The 26,176-nt window shown below is 39.3% G+C and overlaps 2 protein-coding genes across 6 annotated transcripts in view; one reads left to right on the forward strand and one right to left on the reverse strand.

Annotated features, from left to right (window-relative positions):
* Positions 1 to 10,149, forward strand: zbtb48 (zinc finger and BTB domain containing 48). Of its 4 annotated transcripts, none has more exons than XM_063465531.1 (11): positions 1 to 246; positions 2,849 to 3,555; positions 3,682 to 3,998; positions 4,070 to 4,175; positions 4,259 to 4,351; positions 4,438 to 4,524; positions 4,626 to 4,780; positions 4,883 to 5,019; positions 5,316 to 5,480; positions 5,613 to 5,701; positions 7,542 to 10,149. In XM_063465531.1, the coding sequence occupies exons 2-11, from the start codon at positions 2,872 to 2,874 to the stop codon at positions 7,953 to 7,955; spliced, it is 2,247 nt and encodes a 748-aa protein (XP_063321601.1). In that variant the 5' UTR covers positions 1 to 246; positions 2,849 to 2,871; the 3' UTR covers positions 7,956 to 10,149. The 4 variants fall into 4 exon arrangements, with proteins under 4 accessions (XP_063321601.1, XP_063321600.1, XP_063321602.1 ...); XM_063465530.1 differs by having other exon boundaries at positions 2 to 242; XM_063465532.1 differs by lacking the exon at positions 1 to 246 and adding an exon at positions 1,289 to 1,977.
* The window catches only part of klhl21 (kelch-like family member 21), an 18,357-nt gene continuing 1,983 nt past the window's right edge, over positions 9,803 to 26,176 (reverse strand). The window contains exons 1-5 of one of the 2 annotated variants that reach the window (XM_063465535.2): positions 19,203 to 19,311; positions 16,670 to 17,754; positions 14,523 to 14,928; positions 13,604 to 13,676; positions 9,803 to 12,954 (exon numbers count right to left, since the gene is read on the reverse strand). In XM_063465535.2, the coding sequence (XP_063321605.1) occupies positions 12,622 to 12,954; positions 13,604 to 13,676; positions 14,523 to 14,928; positions 16,670 to 17,696 (1,839 nt within the window). In that variant the 5' untranslated portion in view covers positions 17,697 to 17,754; positions 19,203 to 19,311 and the 3' untranslated portion in view covers positions 9,803 to 12,621. Of the gene's footprint in view, positions 12,955 to 13,603; positions 13,677 to 14,522; positions 14,929 to 16,669; positions 17,755 to 19,202; positions 19,312 to 26,176 lie in introns of those variants that run through there. The other variant, XM_063465534.1, reaches the window with a different exon arrangement.

The following is a 26,176-nucleotide window of genomic DNA, read 5'->3' on the forward strand; positions in this document are numbered from 1 at the left end:
GTTCACTTCGCACTTTTTAGGGGCCTACAAGAAACGAAAACAAGGTGCACGAAGCTAGGCTTTTTTGTTTTATCACTCTGGCTCATGTTACGCCCGGATCGTGTGCAGATTACATAGAGGCCCGTCGTGTTTACTGAGTTTTTAATCGATAATTCAAACGCGAGCTGAAGCTGTCTGCTGGACAGCGCGCTAAGGGAGCGTCTTTAAAGAGATGTGCTAGGAACTAAACGTGGAAGTGCAAAGTGGGTGAGAGTTTGCAATTATTTCACGAATGCCTTTTCGAATATGAACACTGAAAATGCACTAGGGTATGTTTAGGCTTTATTTTAAAGGCAGCTCAATAAATGTTGTAAATATAAGGACACTAATTTAAATCTAATGATTATTTAATTTGTCCATCTAATATTAAGAGCGATGCTCAGTACATACTTTAAAGTATATTTTTATACTGTCAAATAATAAGCAGTGTTGGAGGGTTTTATTTATTTATGTTTTTAAATACCTTTAGATATTTAACTTAATAAAAAAAATACAAATTCAGCAAGTAAAATCAATGTAAGGAGTATAACCAGGAAAATGTACTTGTAGTATTAAAAATAAAACTAGTGCACACGAATACTTACTGCTATTAGCTTTATTATTTTTTGTAATTGTTTAACGGTTTTTTGTTTTCTCCTAAAATGGAATAAAAAGGTGCAACGTGTTCACCCCATTTTCCTTAAATCGAACACAAGCAGCTTGTTTCATCTTACCATTCATAAACTAATTGTGTCCTGTCTCTTGTCATATAAGGTAAATAAAAGCTGCAAAAATCCTCACATCTAAAGAGCTGGAACCAACATATACATTTTGTTATTTCTGCAAGAAAACCTAAACAATGAATAGATTTAAAAATCTTTGCATTAAATAATAATACTATCAGTAATGTTAACATACAAACCTCTAGTAATTATGATTAATAATGATTTGAGGGTTTTTTTGGTCGGAAAACACCAAAGATACTTTTATTTGGTAAGCATAATATTATATTTGTTGCTTCTGCTTGATGTATACGTCTATAATCTCAGCATCTTTGGGATTTTAATCGTTTAAATTGAGCTGATAAAAAAGTTGATAGTATTTGTTGAAGATATAATATAATCGAGCATTTTGAAGTCAGACAGTCGAACACATCCTGCTGTATAGTACATATGTCAGTCTCGTCTTGTAATTCCTCAGTGTGATTGCTGCATAAAAATGCTACTTAAAACATTTTTAAATACTGTTTTTAATGGTTTACAATATTTTATTCATTAGAATTTCTTTTGGTGAGATACCTGCGTTTGTAGCCAGTGTTCTCAGAAACCGTCCTACTTTGGCAAATGGTCCTACCCGTATTATAATTTGACGGTGACTTCTGACTAAACCTAACCATAACAAATATTCACAATGGGTTGTGCGCATGCGCAGAAACAACGGCTGGTTGGTGAGGTAGGATGAATTCCCAGAATACCCCGGTGGGTACCTGCCTTGTGTTTGACAATGAAAGGTAAAAAGAAAGACCTCCAAGTAAATAACTTTACCGCTCCAGCTCTATAACGAAATATAAACAGTTGGGGAGTATAACAGAGGAGAGTTAGCTCAACCCAGTACACTTTCCAAGCTAGCAAGAATTGTCTCTTCATGCTAGCATTAACTGTGCCTGTACACATATGTGGCACACATGTACTACATATTCATAGCATCTAGTAAAGACAGGGGTAAAGATGACAATAATGAACTAAACCACAATCAGAAACATCAGGGTGGATAAAGATGTAATTAGTGTTGGAAAATTAATGACACCAACCTCTACCACAGGGGAATTGTAGAAAAGGGGAGAGGCCAAAGTGGTACCCCAAATTTATAGGGTTGCACCAAAGAAGAAGAAGAAAAGGATGAGGAGGGGCTCTAACTGATAATGAAGCTAACTACAGGCTTGGAGGTCCTAAAAGTCAGGTATAAAAGTAACGGTGTGGGGTTTTGAACACATTTTGTGTAATTATAACAATATGTAATTTATGACCCGGTTACACATTCAAATGTCTTTTTTTTTTTACCTCACACGCACACTTGATTCTTCAGTCAGTGCAAATACAGTACTGTGCAAAAGTCTTAGGTTACCTCTCCTTTAAATTTAGCTATGAAAATGAGAAAAAGATGCTAAGGGTTATTGAATGAGGAAATACAGGCTATAAGGCAAAAACAGAGTTTTTACAGTTCTGTTCTATAATGTAGCTCGAACTCTCATAGGCAGCTTTCTTGACATTTCTTAAGTAGTTTTCAGTTTTCAAATTACAACACAAAAGAGCCGATAGATACAGAAAAAGGTTCAGATACCTCCGTACCCCACTTAGCTTGCATAGTTTGATGTGAATACCAAAAATCCTAATTACATATGCCACGACCCCTCTGCTTTGCAATTTAACAAAAAGCTGATGGTTCACTTTGTCAAATGCTTTGGGCGCATCTAAAAAGCACATAAAACTGATGTGTTTTGTTCCTATATTTGTATATATATTTATGTATAGATCAGTATTACGCTTACTCTTAAAACCAACTTGATTATCAGTTATTGTTATATGCTTTTGAAATCTGTGTTCAAACACTTTACAAAATACATTTGCCAAGCCAGTTGGTCTCTAAATATCAATACTAGAAATCTTCCCAGTTTTATCTTTCACTACTGCCACTAACGGAAATGATAACATGGAATCAGGTAAAATACCATCAGTTTAAAATCCTGTAAAGCACGTTTAGAGTGACATGTGGATTTTTTGACTAGGTGTTCTGCTGATAATTGGTCTGTTTGATGTGTCTCATTTACTAGCCATCTACAGTGAAGCAGGAGGGATGTCTGCAGCAGAGAGCAACCATGCGCAACGTGTCCTGTTCGCCCTGAACCAGCAGAGGGCAGTGGGCAGGTTTTGTGATGCAGCACTGAATGTGGGAGATGGGGTAGTGTTCCTTGCTCATCGCAACATCCTTGCCTGCTTCAGTGAACTCCTCCAGCAGTCAAACGTGCCTTCTGCAACAGAGTTCTGCCTGCAGGGATGCCCCAGTGATGGCTTGGAGCTGCTCCTAAACTTTGTCTACACCGGAGAGCTGAAGTTGGATCCTCACAATCTGGACAGAGTCCAGCAGGCAGCAGCCAGCCTGTGCGTACCAGAGGCACTCACACGCTGTCAGCAGTTCAAGGAGACCTCTAAGGAGCCTGTGCCTGTCAAGCGTAAAAGAGGTAGACCTAGAAAATCTGCCTCAGACATCAACCCAGTCAAAGAGGAGAACTTAATTAAAGTCACAAAAGATGAGCCCACTATTAATACTGCTGCAGCCAGTTTTACCACTTCTGCCACTACTACAGCAACCACCACACGCTCTGGCCGAGTAGTGAAGGGTCCCAGGCGACTAGTGACTATCGATGAGAGCCCTACAACTGAAAACGAGTTGGCCCCGCCTCTTCTTGTGGAGAAAGAAGTTGGTGATGCAGTTGTTGAGCAAAACCAAAACTCAGCTCAGCTAGCTGGTGAAACTGAGGTAGAATACAATAACATAAGCATGAAAAAATATTTCAACGACGGGGCATTTGTGCGGATAATAATGAGTGTGTTTTTAAAGAGGAATATTGGGGTTTTTATTACACCTGTCTCCTGTTGTTTGCAGGTAACGGAGCTGCAGATTAACGACAATGTTATTAGCCAGGTAAGTGGGGGAGGGCAAGCAGAAGACGATAATGATGACATGGGTATTCCGGAGGAGATTCCCGAAGACACAGATGAGGAGTATGTGCCTGCTGCTGAGCCTGCTTCCTCAACCACATCCCCGTCTACGTCGACCGGACAGAAATGCAAGGCCCAGAGTCAAACAAACAAAAACAAGAATGGTCAGGCGATGGAGGACGATTCTAAGAAGGCCTCCGTGCAGTGTCCCATCTGCTTCAAAGCCTTCAAGAGCAAATACTACCTCAAGGTTCACAACAGGTACAGGGTGTCACCTTTTTTTTTCTTTCCAAATGCTGTTAAAGGAGTAAACTAATGTCTCATCTCCACAGGAGGCATACAGGGGAGAAGCCCTTCGGTTGTCTTAAATGTGGAAAACGGTACTACAGGAAGGAGAACCTTTTGATACACGAGATGCGAGACTGTGCTAGTGTGCTGGTGAGTGAAGAAAATCACACTTTCACGCTTTCTCCAACACTCACTATGAAGAATCCTCAGTGTTTTTACTTTTATAATTCCAGACATACACCTGCTTCACTTGTTCTTCTACATTTAACACAAAAGAAGCGCTACGATTGCATACTGTCACCCACACAGGAGAAATGCCCCACAAGGTACAGCATACACCTAACAGAAAGCATAACTGAGTATGTCACAAACCTGAAGTGAATATGAAGAATGTCTTCATCACATTTTGCAGTGTTCAACATGTCCTGAACAATTTATGTACAAGAAAAACTTGACGGTTCATATGATGAAGGTGCACGGTTACCCCAAACCACATGCAGTAAGTACCTACAGTCAGCAGCACCTTCAGTATGTAATTTCAAACTCACTTTAACTTAAATTTTGGGGATTTTTGTTTTGATTGTGTTGCTGTGTTTCTAGTGTTCCCAGTGTCCCAAAACCTTCTTAACACGTGCGGAGCTGCGTGTGCACGAAGCCGCCAAGCATCGTGGAGAAAAGCCGTTTGTGTGCGAGGAGTGTGGCCATCGGGCATCTAGTAGAAACGGCCTGCAGATGCATATCAAAGCTATCCACAGGTTGGAGAGCATGTTTTCTGTGAATTTCCTCCTGAGGATGAATAAAAGTGTAAAAGACTTAAAGGTTTAGTGAAAACTATTTTGTTTTGTTCTTGCTCACAGAAATGAGCGCCCTTTTGTCTGTAACTCGTGTGGCCACGCCTTCTCCCAAAAGAACAACCTCAACATGCATCTGCGTATACACAGTGGCGAGAGGCCATACCAGTGTCACCTCTGCGGGAAAACCTTTAGGACACAAGGTAACAGCCATATTCTCTGCACATAAGCACTTTATTCACCTTGTATCCACCCCTGTGACAAATTTAGAATCAGTAGTTTGCCTAAAAGAAGCAAAAGAAAGATCTCATGCATCTCAAACTAAGACCCTACTTGCTCTGAGGTAATGCTGTGCCACTCAAATGTCCCTACATTACTATCGATGGGGTCCGGTGTGTTTTGTGCTTCTAAGAGCAATCACTTAGCCGTTTTGCTGCCTTTGCAAACTTTCACTTTCACTGCAGATATTGTGATTTGTGTTAATCTCTGTATTAACCAGCCAGTCTGGATAAACACCACCGGACTCACACCGGCGAGCGGCCCTTCGGCTGTGATGTCTGTGAGCAGCGCTTCACAGAGAAAGGCGCTCTTCTCCGACACAAGGCCAGCAAGCACGAGGAAGGCCGCCCCCACTGCTGTCACATCTGCGGTAAAACCTTCAAAGGTCAGATGCTGATTCTGCAATAAATTTGTTGTTACTCATGACCTGTGCCCTGATGAATGAAATGCTGCTAATGAAAGAATCACTGGTGAAGTGATTTCTTCTTTATTTTCTGGTCGTTCTTTTCTCCTTCAGCGAGGGAACAGCTGCGTGTCCACCTGCGTCGTCATAAAGGCATGAGGAAGTTTGAGTGTGTAGACTGCGGCTACAAGTTCACTCGACAGGTTGGTTCCAACTAGAGATGGACCGATCCGATATTACGTATCGGTATCGGTCCGATACTGGCCTAAATTACTGGATCGGATATCGGAGAGAAATAAAAAATGTAATCCGATCCATTAAATATCAAAAAAGCACCTCACAAAACTTGCGACATGGCATAACTCGGCTCATAACCGTAGCACGTCGGAGCAGTATGCATCACGTGATAGAGTGGCTGTGGCGTGCCAGACCTGTCAGCGGTCTGGTTGAGCATTTGGATCCTCGCTACCAAACCGGCATTTCATCTCCGAGAAAGTTATCCCAGAGACAAGTAAAACAAGTGTGTAAGTTTATCTCTGAATGTTTGTAAAGCATTCCAGCGTTAAGCTTAACAACCGATATATGGAGCGACTTCCTCTCTCCCTCCCTCTCCTGCTGCTACTTCAATCGTGAAACTGATTAATGATCAGCTGATCGGCTTTTCTGTCGCGAGTCCGTCTCTCTTGTTTGTTTATCGCCCACTTTGCGCCAGAAAGAGGAAACCAGCGGCTGAACAACAGCAGCACGTTTAAGCTTGATAATCTGTTGTTAGAATTTATTTAATATTACTTTGTACTCCAGGATCTTTTTCTATGTAGCTGACGGCTCGTAACTGTGCAGGGGCGGATCTAGCAAAGTTTAGCCAGGGGGGCCGATAGGGCATGAACAGGGAAAAGGGGGCACAAAGACATACTTTTCTTTCTTATTCTCATTTAAAATGTCTAGCTTTTAATAAATAATTATCTGAATCTTACACCTAAAGTTTTAATCTGATGTAAAATGTATAGAAGTCCATTACTGTATATAGTAACTATTAAGTCTAATATACTCTAGTAAGCTAGTACTTTTTCCTTTGGGAAGGTACCATCTGTGCAGTCTGCAGTTCTGTTGAAGAAAGATGTTGAATCTATTTAATTATTCTTGAAAAAAAATTGATTTCTGTGCATTTTTTTTCACACTGCATCAAATTAAAGTTGATTACATTGATTAAGCATCATGTTTGGTAGCGAGGCTACAAATACACACAGCCGCTCTATCACGTGATGCTCCGACGTGCTACGGTTATGAGCCGAGTTACGCCGTGTCGCAAGTTTTGTGAGGTGCTTTTTTGATATTTAATGGATCGGATTATATTTTTTATTTCTCTCCGATATCCGATCCAGTAATTTACGTCAGTATCGGACCGATACGTAATATCGGATCGGTCCATCTCTAATTATTATTTTTTAAATTACCTATTAATTACTTATGTAATCATTTCAGTTCTGTATCACTTGCATGGTAATTTGCGCACTGTCCCCATATTCAGTTCTCTTTAGAGACCCTTCTAATCTTTAATGTCATTCAGCAAGAATCACTAGTTTGTGGGCTTTTTTATGTCTGGCTATGATAGCTATATATAGCTTTATATTTATCTTTCTAATGGGTTTATGTTTTTGTGTGACATTTTATAATTATTGGACTCTACTAAACTAAATTTGCATGAGACACAGTTAAACATAATCCTTCTTTATCTTATACTGGGTGTTTAGAGTCCCTTTCCCCTTCCTTTAGGCCAACTTTCTACTGAATGTCTGACCCTGCCACCAGGTGTTTGGGTCGGTCTTCTGTGGTCACAGCCAGGAGCTGTGTGGCTGAGACGACCATATTAAGAATGTGTAGAGTCTGAACTTTTCACTTACAGGGATATTTGTATAAACTTGACTGTAGACTGACATGACTATACTGTATATCTATAATTTTTGTGTTCTTTTTGAACCATTCCCTCACTTGCATCATGTTAGGTCATTACCCAACTCTCACATTTTTACATTTCCTCTTCAGGCACATCTGCGGCGTCACATTCAAATTCACAAGCGCACTGAGAACTACAACCCGCGGCAGAGGAAGCTGAGGAATGTGATTGTGCAAGATGTGGATGGAAGTCCGGTCGAGACCGAAGCTCCCAAATCGGAGGAGGCCTCGCTGATCTGTGACGGGTCCACTCAGGAGTCCACAAACCAAGGAGCTGACCCCTCAACAGGTCTCACCTCTGGCTGCATCGTGAGGGTTGTGATTGAGTCGAGTGATGCGGTGATGGAGGAGGTTATTTCTAACCAGAACTTGGGAGAGGTTGAATCCGCGCAGACCTTTCCTGTGCCGCAAGTGTTGCAGCAAACACAGCTGGTTACCGAGCCCTATGAGTCCACGATAGACATGGAGGGAATTGTTGAGAATTTGTCAGAGAGCAAGACCTGAAGCGAGCAAGTATGCAAAACAACAAGTCTGCTTCTGCTTCCACGCATGCAAGAAAAGCAGATTCATGCACTCTGTAGTTTACACAGAGTAATTAAATTGCATGTTTTTTAAACGCTGTTTGAATGTAAAATGTTATTTTTCTGCTTGTTTACTTGAGACAGGTTTTGTCAGTGTGCTTACAGCAGCTGGAGCTCAGTGTCACCTTACATTGCTGATAGGATTAAAGGAGAACGTTTTCCGTGCAGTCAGAAAAGCATTTTCTTACTTTTGGTTACACTGTGGTTACAGTGTAACAAATGTAGAAGTTCAGTGATTTTTATTAGGGTCCCTCCAGGTGGTGGTTTTGTACTGGACTGCATTATGTTTCAGGGTGTTTCTAATATTCTTTGAAATAGAAGAGTTGCAGAGCAGTAAAATTGCACAAGTATGTAAAAGGAAAAAAAAAGAAAAAGAAAAGGCAGTTACAAGGTGGATGAGTGCTAACAGCCAATCATGAATGTAAACAATGAATGTAAAATTATTTAATCTTTGATGGGTTTATTTTAACCTGGTGTATTTCATATTAATGTGGCTCTATGGGCCATGCTAATTTTGCAGGTTCCATCTCCACTGGAATAGAAAATGGTCCTTCAAAACAACATGGACAGTGGTTCCCAAATGATTTGTAAACAAAACATTATTATACACGTTATATTATATAGTTGTGGCTTACCTTTTCGTGTGAATTGAACACAAAAAGTGTGAAAACTAAGAATTGCTGGAATGCTCCGATTGGTCGATATGATGTGCCTTTTGTGCCACAGAAACAATGAAATGCCCTCTAAAAGACTAAACTTTAACCACAAGGTGGCAGTATTTTACCAGAGGTTTAGTGCTGTTGTCTATTCCAAAAAGCGTTGAATTGTTTTACGTACTTTGAATTATTTTGTAATTTTTTACAAATCTAATATTTCTATGTTAGTTTAAAATACACCAAAACAAACTGCTTAGGCATATTCATTAAGCTACTAAAGTAACCAAGTAACTAATTATAATGGCAACACCATCTTGACTATTTTGCGCAGTGTTGGATTAAACATTACACTGACTCACTGCACCATCTTGTGGTTCAAACTGGTATTACGGTCACATTTCAAGACGTCAACGGAACAGTTTATATTCAAATGATCAAAAATGATCCTTATCATATGGTTTCTGAACATTTAGCCAGAGTAAAACATTTAGAGAACAACAAATACCTGAAAAGTTCCCTGCAACTTTCCAAACCGTTATGTTTTTTCACGTTTACGTTTAAATGTTTGATTAAAATACTTGTGTTTGTTCTCTTCACAATAGGCAAAAGGTATCACAACAGGTAAAAGGCATATTTTTGAGCAATTTATGTTAAATATGTGTCCCAAATCTCTGCAATGATGGTAGGGACTGCAAAGTCATAATGGCCACATAGAGCAACTGCTGCCAGATAGAATACCAAATTTCACCTGAAGGAAATGGTTTCAAAACATTTCTTAGATTTATATTATATATTTGGTGACAAACTCTTCAGGATAAATTCTAGCGCACCTTTGATGTTTACTGGCCAAATGAATTTGTTTTCCTGATGCAACAGGTGCAGATTGTTTTTAAAATGTCACACAGGTTAATAATATTTCTTGAGATGTGCTTTTATGTTTAAGTGAGCTCGTGTTTATTTCAGTCTTTTGAAGCTACTGTCAACTGTTTCACTGAAATATTTGCTGCAATCTTGCTAAGAGCAAATCATTGTGACTCAGCAGAATAAACTACGTCAGACCTGCCTGCAGTTTAATTCATAGTAGCCACCGTGGAAACAGTGTACAAACACAGCAAATAAGGTTAAGAATATACTGTATTTACAAACCTGTTCAACATCACAGACTGAACACTTAAAAAAAACAATGGTGTATTGACAACAGCATGGAAACAGACAAATATACTATTTCCAATGAAGCAAAAATATATCCTACTTGACAACAAACTGAGATTTTTTTTTGCACTTCCAGTTGTAACTGACGACTCATCACTAGCGTTTACAAAGAGCCACTGATCTTTTTGCAGCTGATAGGCAGGAACTTCAGAAGCAATCACAGCACAAATATATCCATAAATAAGAAAACAGTATAACAGTGAAAACATTAAAACGTTAAACATTAAATGAAATACATTAAAAAAACAAAACTTCATGCATGGTTATAGAGGCTGATATAGCCCTGTTTAAGAGTCTAGAGTGTCATGAGGACATGCCGTGCAGCCCAAGAATCACTGAAAACAGAATCAACTCAGTGCAAGTTAACATCACATGCAGCCAACTTGAAATTCTACTATGATGATTTCTCAGCACACCCTGATTCCTCCGGGTAAGGATTAACATTTTAACCATACGGCTGTATGCCTGTTTAGTTCTGGATATCAATTTTTGATTTTGGAATGCAAACAGATTCTTGTGGTTTCTGTTAAAATATTTGGCTTTTACTTGTTAAAGAAATAATCCACTCAGAGCAAAACTGCTGCAAAACCAGAGATGTTGTTTTTATTCCACAAATTCTTCTCTCCTCACCCAAGCCTACGTCACCCATAATGCAGATTGTCTGCCAGTAGCAGCTAATGTAGCCTCGAGCTGCAGGCCTCAAGCAGAGACGAGCAGCAGCTTCAGAGTTTTAGTAAGCTCACTTACTTGTAACCCTTAGATTTACTTCATTTTAAAACTTCTTCATGTCTTCAAGCTTAACTGTTACTGCCATTTAATCGTGTTTCTCGCAGCACCCTCTCAAGTGTTTTATTCACATTTTGTAATCTGACTTTAATTTAGCAGATTTCGCTTTTAACTTTCACTTTTCTATGTTCATAAATTAAAAACAAAACAAACACCAACAGAAACTCATAACACACTGAACACAGAAATGTCCACACGCAGACACACCTCACCCTGTAGGAGATAACTCCCATCCACTGTGTAGTTGACATCAGCAGATAGTTCCCATAGAAAAGCTAAAGTTGATGCACACTGTGTGGACCTGTCTGATAACTCACCACATCTGTTTCAATTCTTAAGTGTGGTTTTGGCCACTGAAAATAATCTCCACTATAGCTACAGTTCATGCATGGATGCTGGATACAGTGCCAACACAACAGGTTACATATAAACGCAGCTAGCATGATCTTACTCACTGGTTTACATACTACACCACTAGAACGTCAAGTTTAGCGAAGACACCCTGCTTTACCAGCTAATTTACTATAAACAGAACCATATTTTAGAAAATGCTGTACTGAAAGAAAAATAAAACAAGGAACTGAGACCATTAGCTAGTCAGTTAATTGTTTACTGATGCAATAAAGTTGAGAATTTGCATCATTTCCTTTTATGCACAGCCACGGCTGACAAATGGCTGACACGCCCACCTTCAATGCAAAAATTTCCCCGTTTTAATCTTTCTAATTTGAATTTTACTTTCAGTTGGTAATAATCTCAAAATGTATAAGCCAATGGTGAGTCCAAGCTCAAGGCCAGTAAGGCATTACTGACCAGCAGGAACTTTAATGGAAACAACTTAGAAGTGACCCTGCACCATAATCCAGTTCTTCTTCACACCTGTATATGGCTCTCGCCAATCACTCAACAGGAGCTTTCTGGTCTCCAGCTGTAAGGGTAGTTAGGACCCCCATCACAATCTGGCACACCAGAATGATAACCTCTTTAAATATTTATTTTTACCCAACAAACAGTCTAAAGCTGAATGTTTACAATGTGAATAAATATATAAATACAAAAAAGCACAGCTAAAGCTGAAACCATTGACATTTAACCTATTATAAAAATAGTTCCATCAATCAACTACATAATAAATTCATTATTTCAGCACTAACTCAAAGTGGTTTCTCTTGTATAACCAAAATAAACTGCATGCCTGGTTATTAAGCCACAAAACCAGCAGCTCTCTAGAGCTTTTGTACAGAGCCCCCCGAGAATGCCATCCGTGTAGTAGATAATGCAGTCCACTGGGGATACAAGGAGCCAAATGTTTATACAATATACATCCATGCATAGACAATTTCTCACACATATACTGGTAAAAGATGTAAAAGATGAATGTGGATTCCAGGCATATATCAAAAATCATAAGGAGGAGATTAAATTTGATCAATGTTGCCAAGATGTTTTACAGGTAAATTCATTATTGTGTAAGTGCTATAAATTCACAGCTGTGTGTAGTGTTTTCTGATAGAGAAAGAGATTTAGCGAGAGCTGGGTTGCCACTAGTATTAATATGCAAATAATCTCAAAAGGTGGTGAATGTGGTAAAATGACTTGGAAGTTGTGCACAAAACAATCAGGTGACTTTAGAAAATAACAGGTATGCATTTCTGTAGTGCGTAAACATTGCTTCACTCTAATCTGCAGAAGCTTATGGATGTTTTTCTTAGCATTGCTGATGTAACTTAGACTTTTCCCCCTGTGGGATAAATAAAATATCTGTGTGCATCTATCCATCTGGCTCCAGGCCTTTCTGTCCAGTCAACAGACTAAGACTAGCTCAGTCTTCTTTTCTGACTTTGACAGCTTTAGCAAAGCGATGAGGTAAATTCACAGTACACTGAGGGCACGATGAGGGAGAACATGGTCAATGGGGGTTTCGAGGTTTCGAGATCAGTGTGCCGCGTTCAGATCCTGATTCTGGTTCTGGTTGAGGTTATTGAGATTGTGGAGCGCGTGGTGTCGGTGATGCCGGTGCAGGAGAATGCTGTTTGACTCTGGTATGTCAGTGGGTTCGAATGCGCTCGACACCAGGGGCATGAACTGCCGGAAAATGCTGACGCTGCCATGCCAGAAGGTCGGCTGAGGTAATCGTCCAGCAAGACTCCAGGTGCGGGTGGTCGGGTCGTAGGCTTCTACGACATCGGACAGCTCAAACGTATTGTCGTAACCACCAGACACGTACAATTTAGCCCCTAGGGCCGCCACACTGCCTCCAACATGGACCTGAAAAAGAAAACAACATTTTTAAACATGTATTTTCGTTATAATTCATAATAATTTAAGCATCTAACAATAACACTAGAAAGCTGCAACCCTTGACATAGACAATTTTATACAATTTTTATTGTCTTTGTCTTTGTGTAGCCTTTGATTCATTATTGTATATAATAAGTAGATTTTTTTTTTCAATTCAACGAAAACAAAAAATGCTTATTTAAAAGGAGCCATCATATGTGTCCCAGACTAACAACTGTCCTGAACATACCGTATGTACAACCACGTTCTCAACATATTGTCATGAGAGAAATATTGCTTTTCTTTGAAAAAAGATATATTATTAAACGTTTCTTCCTGAGATCACAAATACAAAGCTAAAAAACTAAATGAGCTAGTGGAAGATAAGGCTTTGTACACTCTCTCTAACTATCTAATTTGTTTCTCTGGCAAGCCAGTCAATTTGTGATAAGGTGTGGCTGTCATAAACTGAAGTTGGAGGTGAGAAATGTGGATACGTTTATTTTTATTCATGCATTTATCATCATGTTGTAACTGACTTAATTTGAGTGACATTTGTGCTCTTCTGCCTAAGGACAGGGATCAGATCACAATGATTGCTATTGGAGCACATAAGCACCTGGTGTGAAATACTAACCTGGGTCATCGGACTAATTTTGTCCCACTTGTTCTTTTGAGGATTATAAACATCAACTTCAGCTGAGTCATCCCTGCAAATAGAAAGACACTCAAGTCAAAGAGCTGCCAAAGCAACAAAACAATCCCAGCTTCAAATCTAACAACCCAGTCATAACATGTTTATTTCTCTTTCATATGTAAAGACCAACCTCATCAACAGTTAGTGGCAAATTTATGTAATATTTGTTATATTAAATAACAAATGCAGAGCCCAAAGAACTAAATTTATCTTTAAACATGAAAGAACTGGATAGAAAAGATGAACACTAGTGTGTTCATGTGGTCCAGTGTCCCTCATTCTGTGAAAGTCTAAATCGGGTGGCACCGGGGTCGTTTTAGGTCATTGGCCGCAAGCAGCACAATTTGATCTCAAGTGGGCAGGGCAAGTAAAATCATTGCACAAGAGCTCACATAAAAAAATCTCCTGAAAACAATGAAAACTCAATGAAAAAAAGGGATTTCAGATTACTTCTCTGCAACTTTGACCCTTTTTAAAAACCATTTATTAGACCCTTCAGGAGTATGCTTAACACTGTTGCTGTTAGCACATGTGGAAGAACGACTCAGATCCTGTACACATAAATCGTAAGATAAGTATTTAAGATAAAAATGAAAAACAAGAGCAGTTTGAATTAAGTGCATTTAAATATAAATCTACATTTACATAACTCGTGCTTTTAAGTAAAAATTACATTTCCCTTGAAGATAAAGTAGACGAATATAAAGAATACAGCTAACAAGTCTCCTCCTAAGCAAATTACCTAAGCGCATGTACTTAATTACATTCTATCCCTGGTGTTTACTGTTTTAAAAGTATAGTCTAAATGCAAAACGTAAATTAAAGATGTAAGAAACAACTGGAAAAGATTCTTCCTCACCTGACAAAGTAGATGAGGCCATTTAGGGTAACAGTTTTCGGTGTGAAGGACCATGGAGGCAGCTGTCCACAGTTGACCATGGTCCAGCGGTTGGTGTCTGCATCGTAGCTCTGGATGGCCATGGTGTCCTCACCGGTCAGAGAGCCGATGGCATACAGGCGTCCGCTGCATGCGGTGGTGGAGCAGTTATCCATCGGATGCAGCATGGCTGGCAGGGCCTCCCAGCAGTCCAGAGCCTGATCGTAACGCTCTGTGCTGTCCGAAGCCACCACATACAGCTGGCCCTTCAGGATGCAGGAGCTGTGATATTCACGAGCCTTCAGCATGGGTGACACTTCTGTCCATTCGTTCACGCTGGACTTGTAGCGCCACACACCGTCATAGAGGCGGGAGCCATCAGAGCCACCTAAAGGACACAGATATGCGTCTTCTTGGTTAGAAATGGTCAGAAATATCATGAAATTGCACATATTTGCCAAATGTATTAATGAAGATTCATTGCATCTGCTGTAGATGAACGCTGATTATCCTTATGGACCCCACAGAGGTCCATTTTGAGCCAGGGAAAACCCCTGAAGTTAAATTTGATACAACCTAAACAGCCACGGTTAGGAAATCAGTGGTGTAGGATTTTATTTCTAAATTAGTGTACAAGGCAGTAATTTTGAATGTCTTTATCACCAGCCAAGGAGGTAATGTGATCGATCTGGTTGGTCTGAATGTTAGCAGCATTACTCAGAGAGGTGAACCTTTGGATATGACCCAGACCTGGCTCTGCATCCATTAATTTTTGGGAGGACTCTTCCAAAAAGACAGAGCCAAATAAACATTTCATAACATATCTGCACAAATACAAATTAAACTGGAAGACATTTTCATCTGTCAAGAAAAGATCTGTCTAAGTGGACAGTCTCAAAGTGCTCTTGTTTTGTATAGAAGCTTTGCTTTAAGTCTGGAAATCCCCATTTAAAAGTCACCATCTGGAATCACCAGACTGTGAAAATTACAGCATCTTCTAAACAACTCCTCTTAGTTGGTTTAATTAAAGAAAGTGTATCAAATGTTAGAACAGTAAATCTGCTTGACAACATTATGCAACCATATGCGGCTGTTATTTCTGCCACTGACGCATGAGGTAACACTGCTAACTTTGTAGCCCACCATCAGAATCTTGTAGGAGTCACAAGCCTAAAGTGAAGGTCTATGATGATTTCTCAAGAAGATTTCTCACTGTTCAGACATGCTCAGTTACTGGTAATGATGGTGATGATAAAGATAACACCACTGCTGTTCTGTCAGCACACTGTGTCCTGACTCATTTCTCCTTGTTCACACAAAGTCAGTAGCCGTAGAGACTGCTGTTTATTAATAAACAGCAGATGATATTTTTCTCAAATCATGAAAGACCAGGAACAGCAAAATCAAAACAACAACCTCCATAATGCTAGAGCTGAGGCTTCTAAATACAAATGTCACACATCGCCAGGTGATGTCACAATGGTTATGGCTATGGGCAAATAAAATGCTTGCCAATATCTATCTATTTTATGGTTAAGACTACTCAAATCTGTAAAAACCATGGTAACCAACCTTGGTGTCAAACTGGACTGTGATTTTAAGCAAGATAAAGAAGATAAAGATATATATTTATATTTAATGCGAGTTTTTACCAGTTGAGGCTTTAATACAAGGTCAAATCTGGGTTATATTTTAAAGTTTTTGAACATTTTATTGATGCTTTTATCATGTGGACTATTGTAACACAATTTATGTTGGCCTTAGCAATGCTTTACTTTATTATTTGCTTTTAAAACCTTTAATGTCACTGAGGTTAGTGGACCAGCTCCTCCTGGTAGTCCCCCCAAAACAGAGGCAATCATCCCCAAACCGTGGAATCATTTCCCTGCCCATGTTAGGATGTCCAGCTAGTTGCCTGTTTTTAAAACGCGTCATAAAACAATTTTTTACTCAACGGCTGAGAATGAGAGTGGTGTGTTCTAATCTTGTATTGAATGTTTTATTGTTTTGTTGTGGTGTTTTTGTACAGCATTTTCTCAAACACTGTTGTTTTTAAAAAGTGCTAAATAAAACTGGATTGGACTGGATCAGCATCACAGCCTTAGTTTTAATGTCTTCAGATAGCTTACCTGTGACATACATATCATTTCCAAGTGCTGCTATGCTGTAGCCTCCTCCCAGGTGGTCGGGGAATTCAGCCAGGTAGCGCCACTGTCCAGTATGAGGGTTGTAACAGTCCACTGTGACCAGCTCATCACAGTCCTGGTCGCAGCCTCCTACCACCACCAGGATTTCTGCCAATCCTGTGGACGGCCGAGGCCGCATGCGATGACAAGGTCTGTCGTGACGGTCGTATTCACAGGACTGGAAACTACGCGCTTCATTCACCATACGGAGACAGGTAGGTGAAAGGTAGACAAGTGGGTCGCTCTCCACATGGGCCAACAGGAAGAACCTCCTGACAAAGGGGAGTCGGACTTGCTGGAGGAGCTCGGGCCAATAGTGTAGTCGTCGCTGGAGATCAGCCTTCACCCAACGCACTGCAATTTGATAAACTGTCTCCTCCTTGTCCACACAAAGCTCATCATCTGACACAAACTCAAGGAGGCGTTTCCATGGCAAGCGTTCAAATTCTGTCCCTTTAGCTAGCTCCATTATGTTTTTGAGGACAAAGCGTCGGGCGCTGACTGCCAGCTCTCTGCAAGCATAGGCCTCTGCAAAGTCCTGGATCTCTAAACAGTTGGAAACATCCAACCGCTGCTCCAGAAAAGCACAACAGGCCTCTTTGACTGAGGGGAACTGAAACAGATCAGCCGTCTTCAGCAGCAGGTCCACGTTATCCTGAGTGACGGTGATCCGTCCTGTGTAACAGAAGTCCACCAGCAGACCTAAGAGCTCACCTGACACCTCGTGTAGAACAACCCGGTCCATAACACTCTCCCTGAGTGTCCCTGCAAACATAGCCCGGAAGTAGGTGCTGGCAGCGGCCAACACCGTGCGATGACAGTGGAACTCACGCCCCTCGGCGCATAAAGTCACATCGAAAAACTTTCGTTCAGCACGCAGTTCGTGAATACCCCGAAGCAGGTTGAAGGCGTGGGCCGTGTCGAAAAAAGGCAAGGTGGAAGGCTGTGTCTGCAACACTGGCTTTTCCATTTCTCCTCTTTTAGGGTCTCTCTTTTTCCAATGGTCGATCTCAAAACTCTGTTTTCATCTGAAACAGATCAACACAAGAAATGTAAGTCAAATCTAACTCAAAACACCACAAAGGGCTGCAGATTTTAGCCCTTTGGTCAAAAAACTATAACCCCCCCCCCAAAAAAAAAACAACAACACAGTTTTCTATAAGTTCATTTTTAAGAAAAGACTATCTGTCAACACAGGAAACTTGTTGCACATCACTTTACAAGTTGGTCGCTAACAGACATTCCAGCCTCCAGTTACCACGGGAATCCTCTAATGTATTTACCACCTTCTCATACATTTATGTCCTGTGCTCTCTTTGATAATAACTTTAATCACTTTAAAGTTGTGAATAATTTAACTTGGGACCCACCTACTGTCAGCTGTTATTTCACCCATCACCTCTTGAAGCCACTGACTATATAAGCCTGTGGTTGCCATGCCACTGTTAGTTGTTTCCTGTGTGGCCGCCCCTTAAGATATTTCGTTTTTAGTTGTGTGTGACCAAGAGAAACAAATTTTCACGAGCGTGGAACCGCAGGTAATGCAGATAATCATTCCATTTCCACAAATTTACAACTTGTAACACAAGAAGTTCTTACACCCAATTTCAGTTACCTAATAATGTTTTGCTCAACATTCCATTTGTTTGCAAGACTACAAGTTTCCTCTGCTGTTTCTGGAAGTTATTATCATACCCAGACAGGGTTCAGATGTGAAGTTGAAGGCTTGTAAATTTGACTACTAGCTAAAAATGTAAGTCAATGGATGAGAAAGGAACCCACTCAAACACACACACACACACACACACACACACACACACACACACAACGTATCAAAGGAATGGCACAAATATACAAAATCTGAATCTTTTGGTCCCTCAGACAGGCACATTTTCAGGCTAACTGGTTCAGAATATTTTTGTTGCTCTAAATTACAACACTGACATCAGCTGCTCTGTGTGAAATATACAGTCCCGAGTTAGACAGGAAAGATGTTGAAGTTAGGCTGTATTTTATTTTTCTACCCTAAAGGAAAAACTGTAAGCCCTGTAGTGAAGCTCACAAGTTTTATCCCCTAATCTCCCCTATAGGAAGCATTTTAGGGATGAAATTTCCCCCTAATTTCAAAAGCCCCTACGGAGAAGATGAAAAGGGTCTTTGAGATGTTTGCATGATGAATATGTACATTAAAAAAGTTACTAGTCATCTGACTAATCGCTGCAGTATACCAGTGTCAAGCATAGACCAACACTTAGCTGTCTATACTGATAAATTTAGTACTGGCTTTGATATTAAATGACATTCGGTGAAACTTCACTGTTATAGAAAACTGGTAAAAAATAAGTCATTCCCACAACAAGACAAGCAAATCTCTATAATACACAGTGATCATTACAGAAATAATACAGTCATATGTGAGCACACCAATTATAATAATCAATGTAAAGTTTTTAGCTCAAATATATTCTTCTCCTACCTGATGAGCCTCCAGGCAACGTTTCACAAGCAAAGCGACAGAATTCAACGTCTAGAAAGCACGACAGCAAAGCTCAGCATGACTCTGAATACGAACAGCTCCTTAACTGTGTTTAAGACAGAGAGCCTGGCTGAGGTTGGGGTCTATAAATACACCAGCAGTGTCCATTTTCAGAGAAGGGTGGGGGGAAACACCTAACATGCAGTGGGCTGACGCCGTGGGGAGAGTGTAACCACCCCCCCTCCACACTGGTATGTCTCTGTGGTCAGTCAGTCTTTGAGAGAAAAGCCAGCTGAGCCTGGGCCTCCTCCAAACCTGGAGCACAGCAGCAGACCAAAACACAGCTTCCTCTCCTAATACCTAAAAAATTGCTTAGCAAAGCAGCAAAGAATCACAGATCTGCTTCGATCACAGGACAAGACCCTCTGTTAGAAACATACTCGTAGTATGCTGGTCAGACAAACGACAAAAATTGCGTAGTTTGGATAAAATTCAAAACACTTCCACTGACTTTACATATGGAAACTGCTAAATTAAAATGGTGATGTCATGCTGTCTTCAGTATTACATTTAAAGCAGTACAGCCTTAAAGAGTTCCTACCGGGCTCTGGAGTTTTTAAAGCGATGTCCGAATTTGGCTTGTAAATTTGTTCACATTAGTCTGTCCTCAAAAATTCCACTCTTAACTAAAAAAGAAGTTTCAGTGGCATGATCATTACTTCTCCACAACGCAAAGCCCCCATTTTTTTTTGTGCCATTCAAAAGTACCAATATTTTGGCTATCCTGGATAGCTTGGGCCAGATATTTGTTTGATCCTGACTCAAAAATCTAAAGTGGAAATTGTGAACAGATCTATGCAACCAATTCATTCAGTTAAACTTCATGTTGCTCTGTGTTTATTATGTCATATGCCAGCAGCAGTGAAAACTAATTGCTAGATGAAAAACTTAAAGAAAAGGTTCTGGAAATACTACAGTAGTTTTGTTGCTTGACCACCAGGACATCACCCACTGTTTTGTGAATCCCTGTGTTTGGAGCCTCAAGCTGACCACTTTCACCATCGCCATCTTAGCTTACACTTTACAGCTACAAGATGAGTCTGACTGAGATAGAAGAACAAGGTAAGGGTTAATATTTTAGGAAAAATATCAACCACTCTCAGATTTCATTTGCTGTTTTTTTTGCTTATGAACTTTTTTGACATGTACTAAAACAGTGGATTGCTAGCGGGAAAGAAAGCAGCATTTAAATAATGTATTTATGATTTGGACTCGTGATCAAAGGGCAATTTGAAGGCAACATATTGGCCTCTAAATCACTACAGACCAAGGAATTGATTAAGAAAATCATCAGAATGTAAGTCTTAACTGAAAATAATAGCTAGTACCAGGCTTGGTCAGAGATAAAATAACAAAAATAAAAATCTCCTAACATGGATGTATTAGATGTTTTTTATACTGTTCGAAGAAACACGAGATAGTCTATCCATCAAATTGTGACTCTGGAAAAAGATTAAACATTAAACAGATTAAATTCTGAAATAAACATATGGTAACAAATTCCTGCATCTCCTCTGCAGCTGCTTCCTGAGAAGTACAGTTTAACCCGTACCAGCATTGAATTTCGGTTATACAGTCCTATTAAATCACCAGGAGAACAAGACCAGACGGTAGGGTGGTTAATAGAAACCTGCATTAAATCTCATGCAAGATTCTTGTCAGTATTTGGAGATAATCATTCCTTCTCTAAACACACAGGTATCTCCTTTCAGAGATTTGTTTAAAGGTTGTAATAAAGCCCCTATTCCTCTGGCCAAAGGATTTAGCTCACATTCAACACCAGGGTTCAACAATGCAGAGGTCCAAATAGCTCTGCGAGGGATCAAACTCCTCTCCTGAAGGGCAGGCAGGGCCTCACAACTCAGCCTGCATTGAGAAAACACATGTCCCTAACTTCTGTGTAAGTGATTGTCATTATGTTTGAAGAGATTATGGCATTTTCTTCCAACAAACTGATGGGCTTTCATTTCACTCAGTCGTGAAACGATTTATTACTCCCACTGTCTCTACTACAAAGACTGAAAATATAACATTCAGATAATATATCTTTATCTGAATGTTTCAGCTGTTATGCTTTGCAAGCAAAAAATACACAAATTAAATAAACTTATACTATATCTGTTTAAAAACTTTTGAGTTTCTGTAGCATTTTATTCTTTGTTTTTTTTTTTTAGTAAAGATGATTTTTATTGTATGAACTATTTAAAAACTATGACTTTATGTACTTTCTAATTTTGTGTGTATATTAGGCTGTGTCATATCATACTGGTAATGCTGGTATGAATTTTTGATGTGATTAAAAAAAAGCTTCATCTTGTGTTTGCCATGTGTTTGTGTTAGAGATGCACTGATTACAATATCCTATTCTTTGCTATTTAGATCCCAGATTTTTTTTTTTTTTTTCAAAATATTGACTGACAATTGCATTTTCCCAAAAACCACTGACAGCATATACAAGGAAAAAAAATCAACTTTTTAAAATGCAAAATATTATTCTCATAATAACAAAAATCAATAAACTTTACAATTTCCTCCAAATTGCAGCAAGTTACAGGATCTCCCACTTAAACAACTACAAATACTTTGTTCTGCTAAGTGGAAAGAGGTACAAACTGAAACTGAAAATGTACACCCATATTTATCTGAAATATTTTACTAAAGCTAAAGTAAGGCACAAGCAAATTTAAATAGTTCAGTGCAAAAGTCTTTTGCCACCCCTAATTTCTTTATATTTTGCAAAGAAAATGGGAAAGATGTGCAGTGAAACCAAAGAGCATCTTTGAGTTACAGCAGGCAAAACACTAAATGCAACCACAAAAATATTTTAAATGAAGTAGAGGGCTCAACAAAATAAAAGACACTGAAAATAATAATAATAAAAAAACTAACAAAAAAGTAAAAATCTAAATAAAATAAAATAAAAATCCAGTGAAACAAACTACATTTTTTTTAATAAAGTGACTGTAAGTTAACTCAAAAAGAAGTTCAATAAAGCAAACATACCGCCCCCTCCAAAACACAAGGCTTACTAAATGTAGTATGCAGACTATTGAGCAACTTGTACTCAGTGTGTTTACCAACAGCCCAAGAATAGCTGACAGAAATGTGTACTCCGTAGGGAGGGAAACAGCCGAGGTGTGGAAACAATCTTAATGCTATGAGTAAAGAGCACAGAGAGACCAGTCCAACAGCCAGGGTATGATAGCGACACCGCCCTAAAGCCCTCCTTCCCTCGTGAACTGTTAAAGTATGATATAAAACTAAACTCATGACCTGAAGTTATAACAACAAAGGATAATGATGTTAGTCAAAAGCTAAGCTAAAAATGCAGGATGGCTGACATATTTAATAAATGTATCATATCTATTCCTTCAAATGGTTGTTCTCGTATCCAGGAGACATGTATCTTCAGACAAACAATTAGAACAACTGTAATTAGAAACTCTGAGGTTACTTTGACATCTAAATGAACCCAGTACACTGAATCAGAGTTCAAACATCCTGTAATGAGGCACAGAAACCACGGCCATAATAGCAGCTCTGTGAGACTGTACTGCACAGGTCTACTTTGAGCTAAATCATATCAGTTTGCGTGGCTGGTATGAGGTTTAACATGTTCACCATCCTTCATTTGCAAATGAGCAACAAAAACAAAACATCTTTGGAAGGAGATGAATTAAATTAGTTTTCCCAGATCTTAAACCCAAATAGCAAAGAAAACTTTTAGGCTTAGTATTGGTGCAACAAGATTAGTACAAGCAATTTTAAGGGGACTATTACATCACCCAAGTAACAATAAAAGCATGCTGGTTGAAAAAGGAGACAGTGGCAATAAAATAAAGAATTAATAATTTAACTAAAAGAGCCAGAAAAGCCATTATCACTATCAAAAAACTAAGTAATGCAGAGCAAAACCCAGAAGCTGGTTGAAATAGCAGTAAGTCACAATCTTAACCCTAAACACACTTTTGTCCACAAGGAACAGAAACCCACAAACACACAGTTGAGATATTGCCAAGAGAATAGCACTCTATCATCAGAACTCTCCTCTGACTGGCAATAAGCACTCCAACCCTAATTGTTGATGGAAATCAGCTGCACAGATGGTGGAGCTTGAAAACAGACACACCCACACAGGTAAAACCTGGGAAGGCCTGCTAGAGCTGCAACACAGACTAAGTAGATTTCTTGGCAATCTATCCAACAAATATCAAGACATTTGATTTTATGCACAGGATCAACTGGTCCATTGTTTGTTCAATATAGTTTCATGAGACAAAGCTCTTATTGGACATTTGCCGTTGTTACTTTAATACGAAAATTCGACATTAATAGTCTTTTAGGATTGATTCATTAATTTTGGCAGCAGCAGAAACAGACAGAAAAATGGCCATCTCTGGACCTTATCATATACGGGTAGTTATTACTTACTTCATGTTTATATTTATAGAATGCCTTCTTGGAGTGTGCTGACAAGTCAAAAAAAGATGTCTTTGTAGCTGCATTTTGCTGAATAGATGAGCAAAAAGATTACATATTGTAGCTCAATCACCAATTCATCTTCTGTTTATCTGGGTCACAGGGGACCAGTCTAAAGCACAGATGCCCAGACCTTCTGCTTGGTCACTACTTCAAGCTCTATTGAGGAAACAGTAAAACATTTTCCAATCCAATCGAGAAACATAATCTCTCCTGCATGGGTCATGTCTTGGGTCTGCCTTGGGTCCCCTACCAGTTGGACATGCCCGACATGACCTACTATTCAGATGCCTGAACACAATTCCTTGTGTTATTTTGGTGAAATCTACATCAAGAGCACAACCAGTCAACTGGTTGATGTTTTACATTCCAAACATGTCATCAACAGGGAATTTGCAGAGTGCCCTCTGGTGGACATGAGATGGTTGAAGGGTGTTTCTCCAATCTATTCTTTACTTTTTAAAATTCTTATTAATGTTGATAGCAATATATCAGACCTACTATTTAGGGATGTGTGCAACTAGTTGACTAGCCAACTAATAAGCTGTTGTCACTAGTCGGTACCAGACTTAGTAGTGGTTCAATCCAATCGTTAAAATGTTGATTGATGCCCAATGCCGGTAAATTATTGTGTCCTAAATGTTATGCAGCCATCTGCCACCAGATGGCTCATCGTTTTTGAGAAGAGCCATAGATCTGTTAATCTCTGCCCAATCATTTTGTTAACATTATCAGAACAAGATAGAAATTAGATTTGCCCGAGAGGTGAATGGGCGCTGTCTTAGTAATAGGGTGAGGAGTTCAGTCATTGTGGAAGGCCACAGAGTAGAGCTACTACTACATCAAAGGAGACGGCTAAGGCTGTCACTTTACCAGCATTCATGTTTAAGATGTGACTTCAGAGGATGAGTGAGTGAGCTTTTGCCTTAAACCAGACTTTACACTAAACTTTGTCACCACAGGACTGAAGGATAAATTCTACCAACCTAAAAAGTTTCAACAGTTGTTGCGACATTTGAGTCTGAAATAAAGTAGTGAGGTGACTGCAGAATTGCTTCCTGCTAAGTAATTAAAAAGCAAAAGGACAAAAGGCACACAACCCAAGGGAAATATATAAACAAAAACAACTCAAAAATGAAAACATAGTCAAAAACATTTACACAAGCCAAAGAAAATTCTGATTTACTCAATGGAAATGTGACTTTGTGCCACGGCTTCATAAAACTGTTTTGGCATCTGCCGAGAGGAGATGTTTATCTGGAAGCCGCTGTGTTGATGTGAACAGAGTAAATAAAAGATAGACTTGGTTTACATGGAACTGAGTTCCATAGGTGGAGGAACAGTGTGTTCAGTCTCTTCAGTCTCAGTGCCAGGGCTGCCCCTTGTTGGTGCAAGCTTGGAATGACCACCAAAGACAATTTACATTCAGGCTTCACGTCTGTTTCGTATTTTTGCTATTAGTATCAGAAGTAGAAAACAGCAGAAAAAGCTCTCGCATACAGATTTACATAGTTGAAACAATGAGTTTCTGCAAGGCTTTGCCAAGACAATATTAAATTTAATAATATACATCTTAAAATTAGTATATAAACATGATATCATTTTGAGCTTATTTAAGCTAATAAGCTGACATTTTGAGAAAATCACTCAAAATGTAAAGTTAGCTACAACAATTAGGAAGCTCTGTGATGCTACATCATTTCTTTGTTGCCCAGAAGTAAAAGGTGGAAGGCGTTAGCTACCAATGATACAGCTATTGGTCAAGAATGAGGAAAGTGCTGAGTTCTTTAGTGTGGTTTTACAAATGACGAAATCGCTGTGAATTGCAAGGCGTTTTCAGCAGAATAGCAATTTGTTCAAGTTTATTATACATTAGTAGTGCACTAATGCTATTACTATCTGATTTTCAGTGTGCCTGTGTCTGCACCATCTGTTTTCAGATAACAAGGAAATTACGTCATTCATCGAGCTTCCTGATTGGCAGAGCTAACTCAAAATTTCAACTCATTATGGTTTCAACTCATAAAGTTATGGATGGCAACTCAAATGCCATCCATAACTTTAAGTTTAAAGTTATGGATGGCATTTTTTTCAGTGGTGGAAATAAGCTTCCACAGTTTACTGCTTTGTCTGCAGCAGCTATCGTACCTTTAAGCTGTATTATGTGTTTAACTGTTTCGTATTTTTCCCATAGCACAATTTCATCATCCGTTTCGTGAAATCAGCCACTCTACTGCAGATACACACATCCATGTTTGTGATTAGTCAGATGCTAAAGCAAGCACTGCACCTTTTCATGTGAACATGCAGTTAACCCTGGGGTAACTTAGCGAGTTGATAACCAGCTCCGTGTGACTGCTTATCCCGACAGTCGATGTTGAGGTAAGTGATTCCAGATAACAGAAAGATACCCTGGGTATGGTGAACTCGTTTTG

The sequence above is a fragment of the Pelmatolapia mariae genome, linkage group LG20, assembly GCF_036321145.2.
Source record: "Pelmatolapia mariae isolate MD_Pm_ZW linkage group LG20, Pm_UMD_F_2, whole genome shotgun sequence".
Lineage (NCBI taxonomy): Eukaryota > Metazoa > Chordata > Actinopteri > Cichliformes > Cichlidae > Pelmatolapia > Pelmatolapia mariae.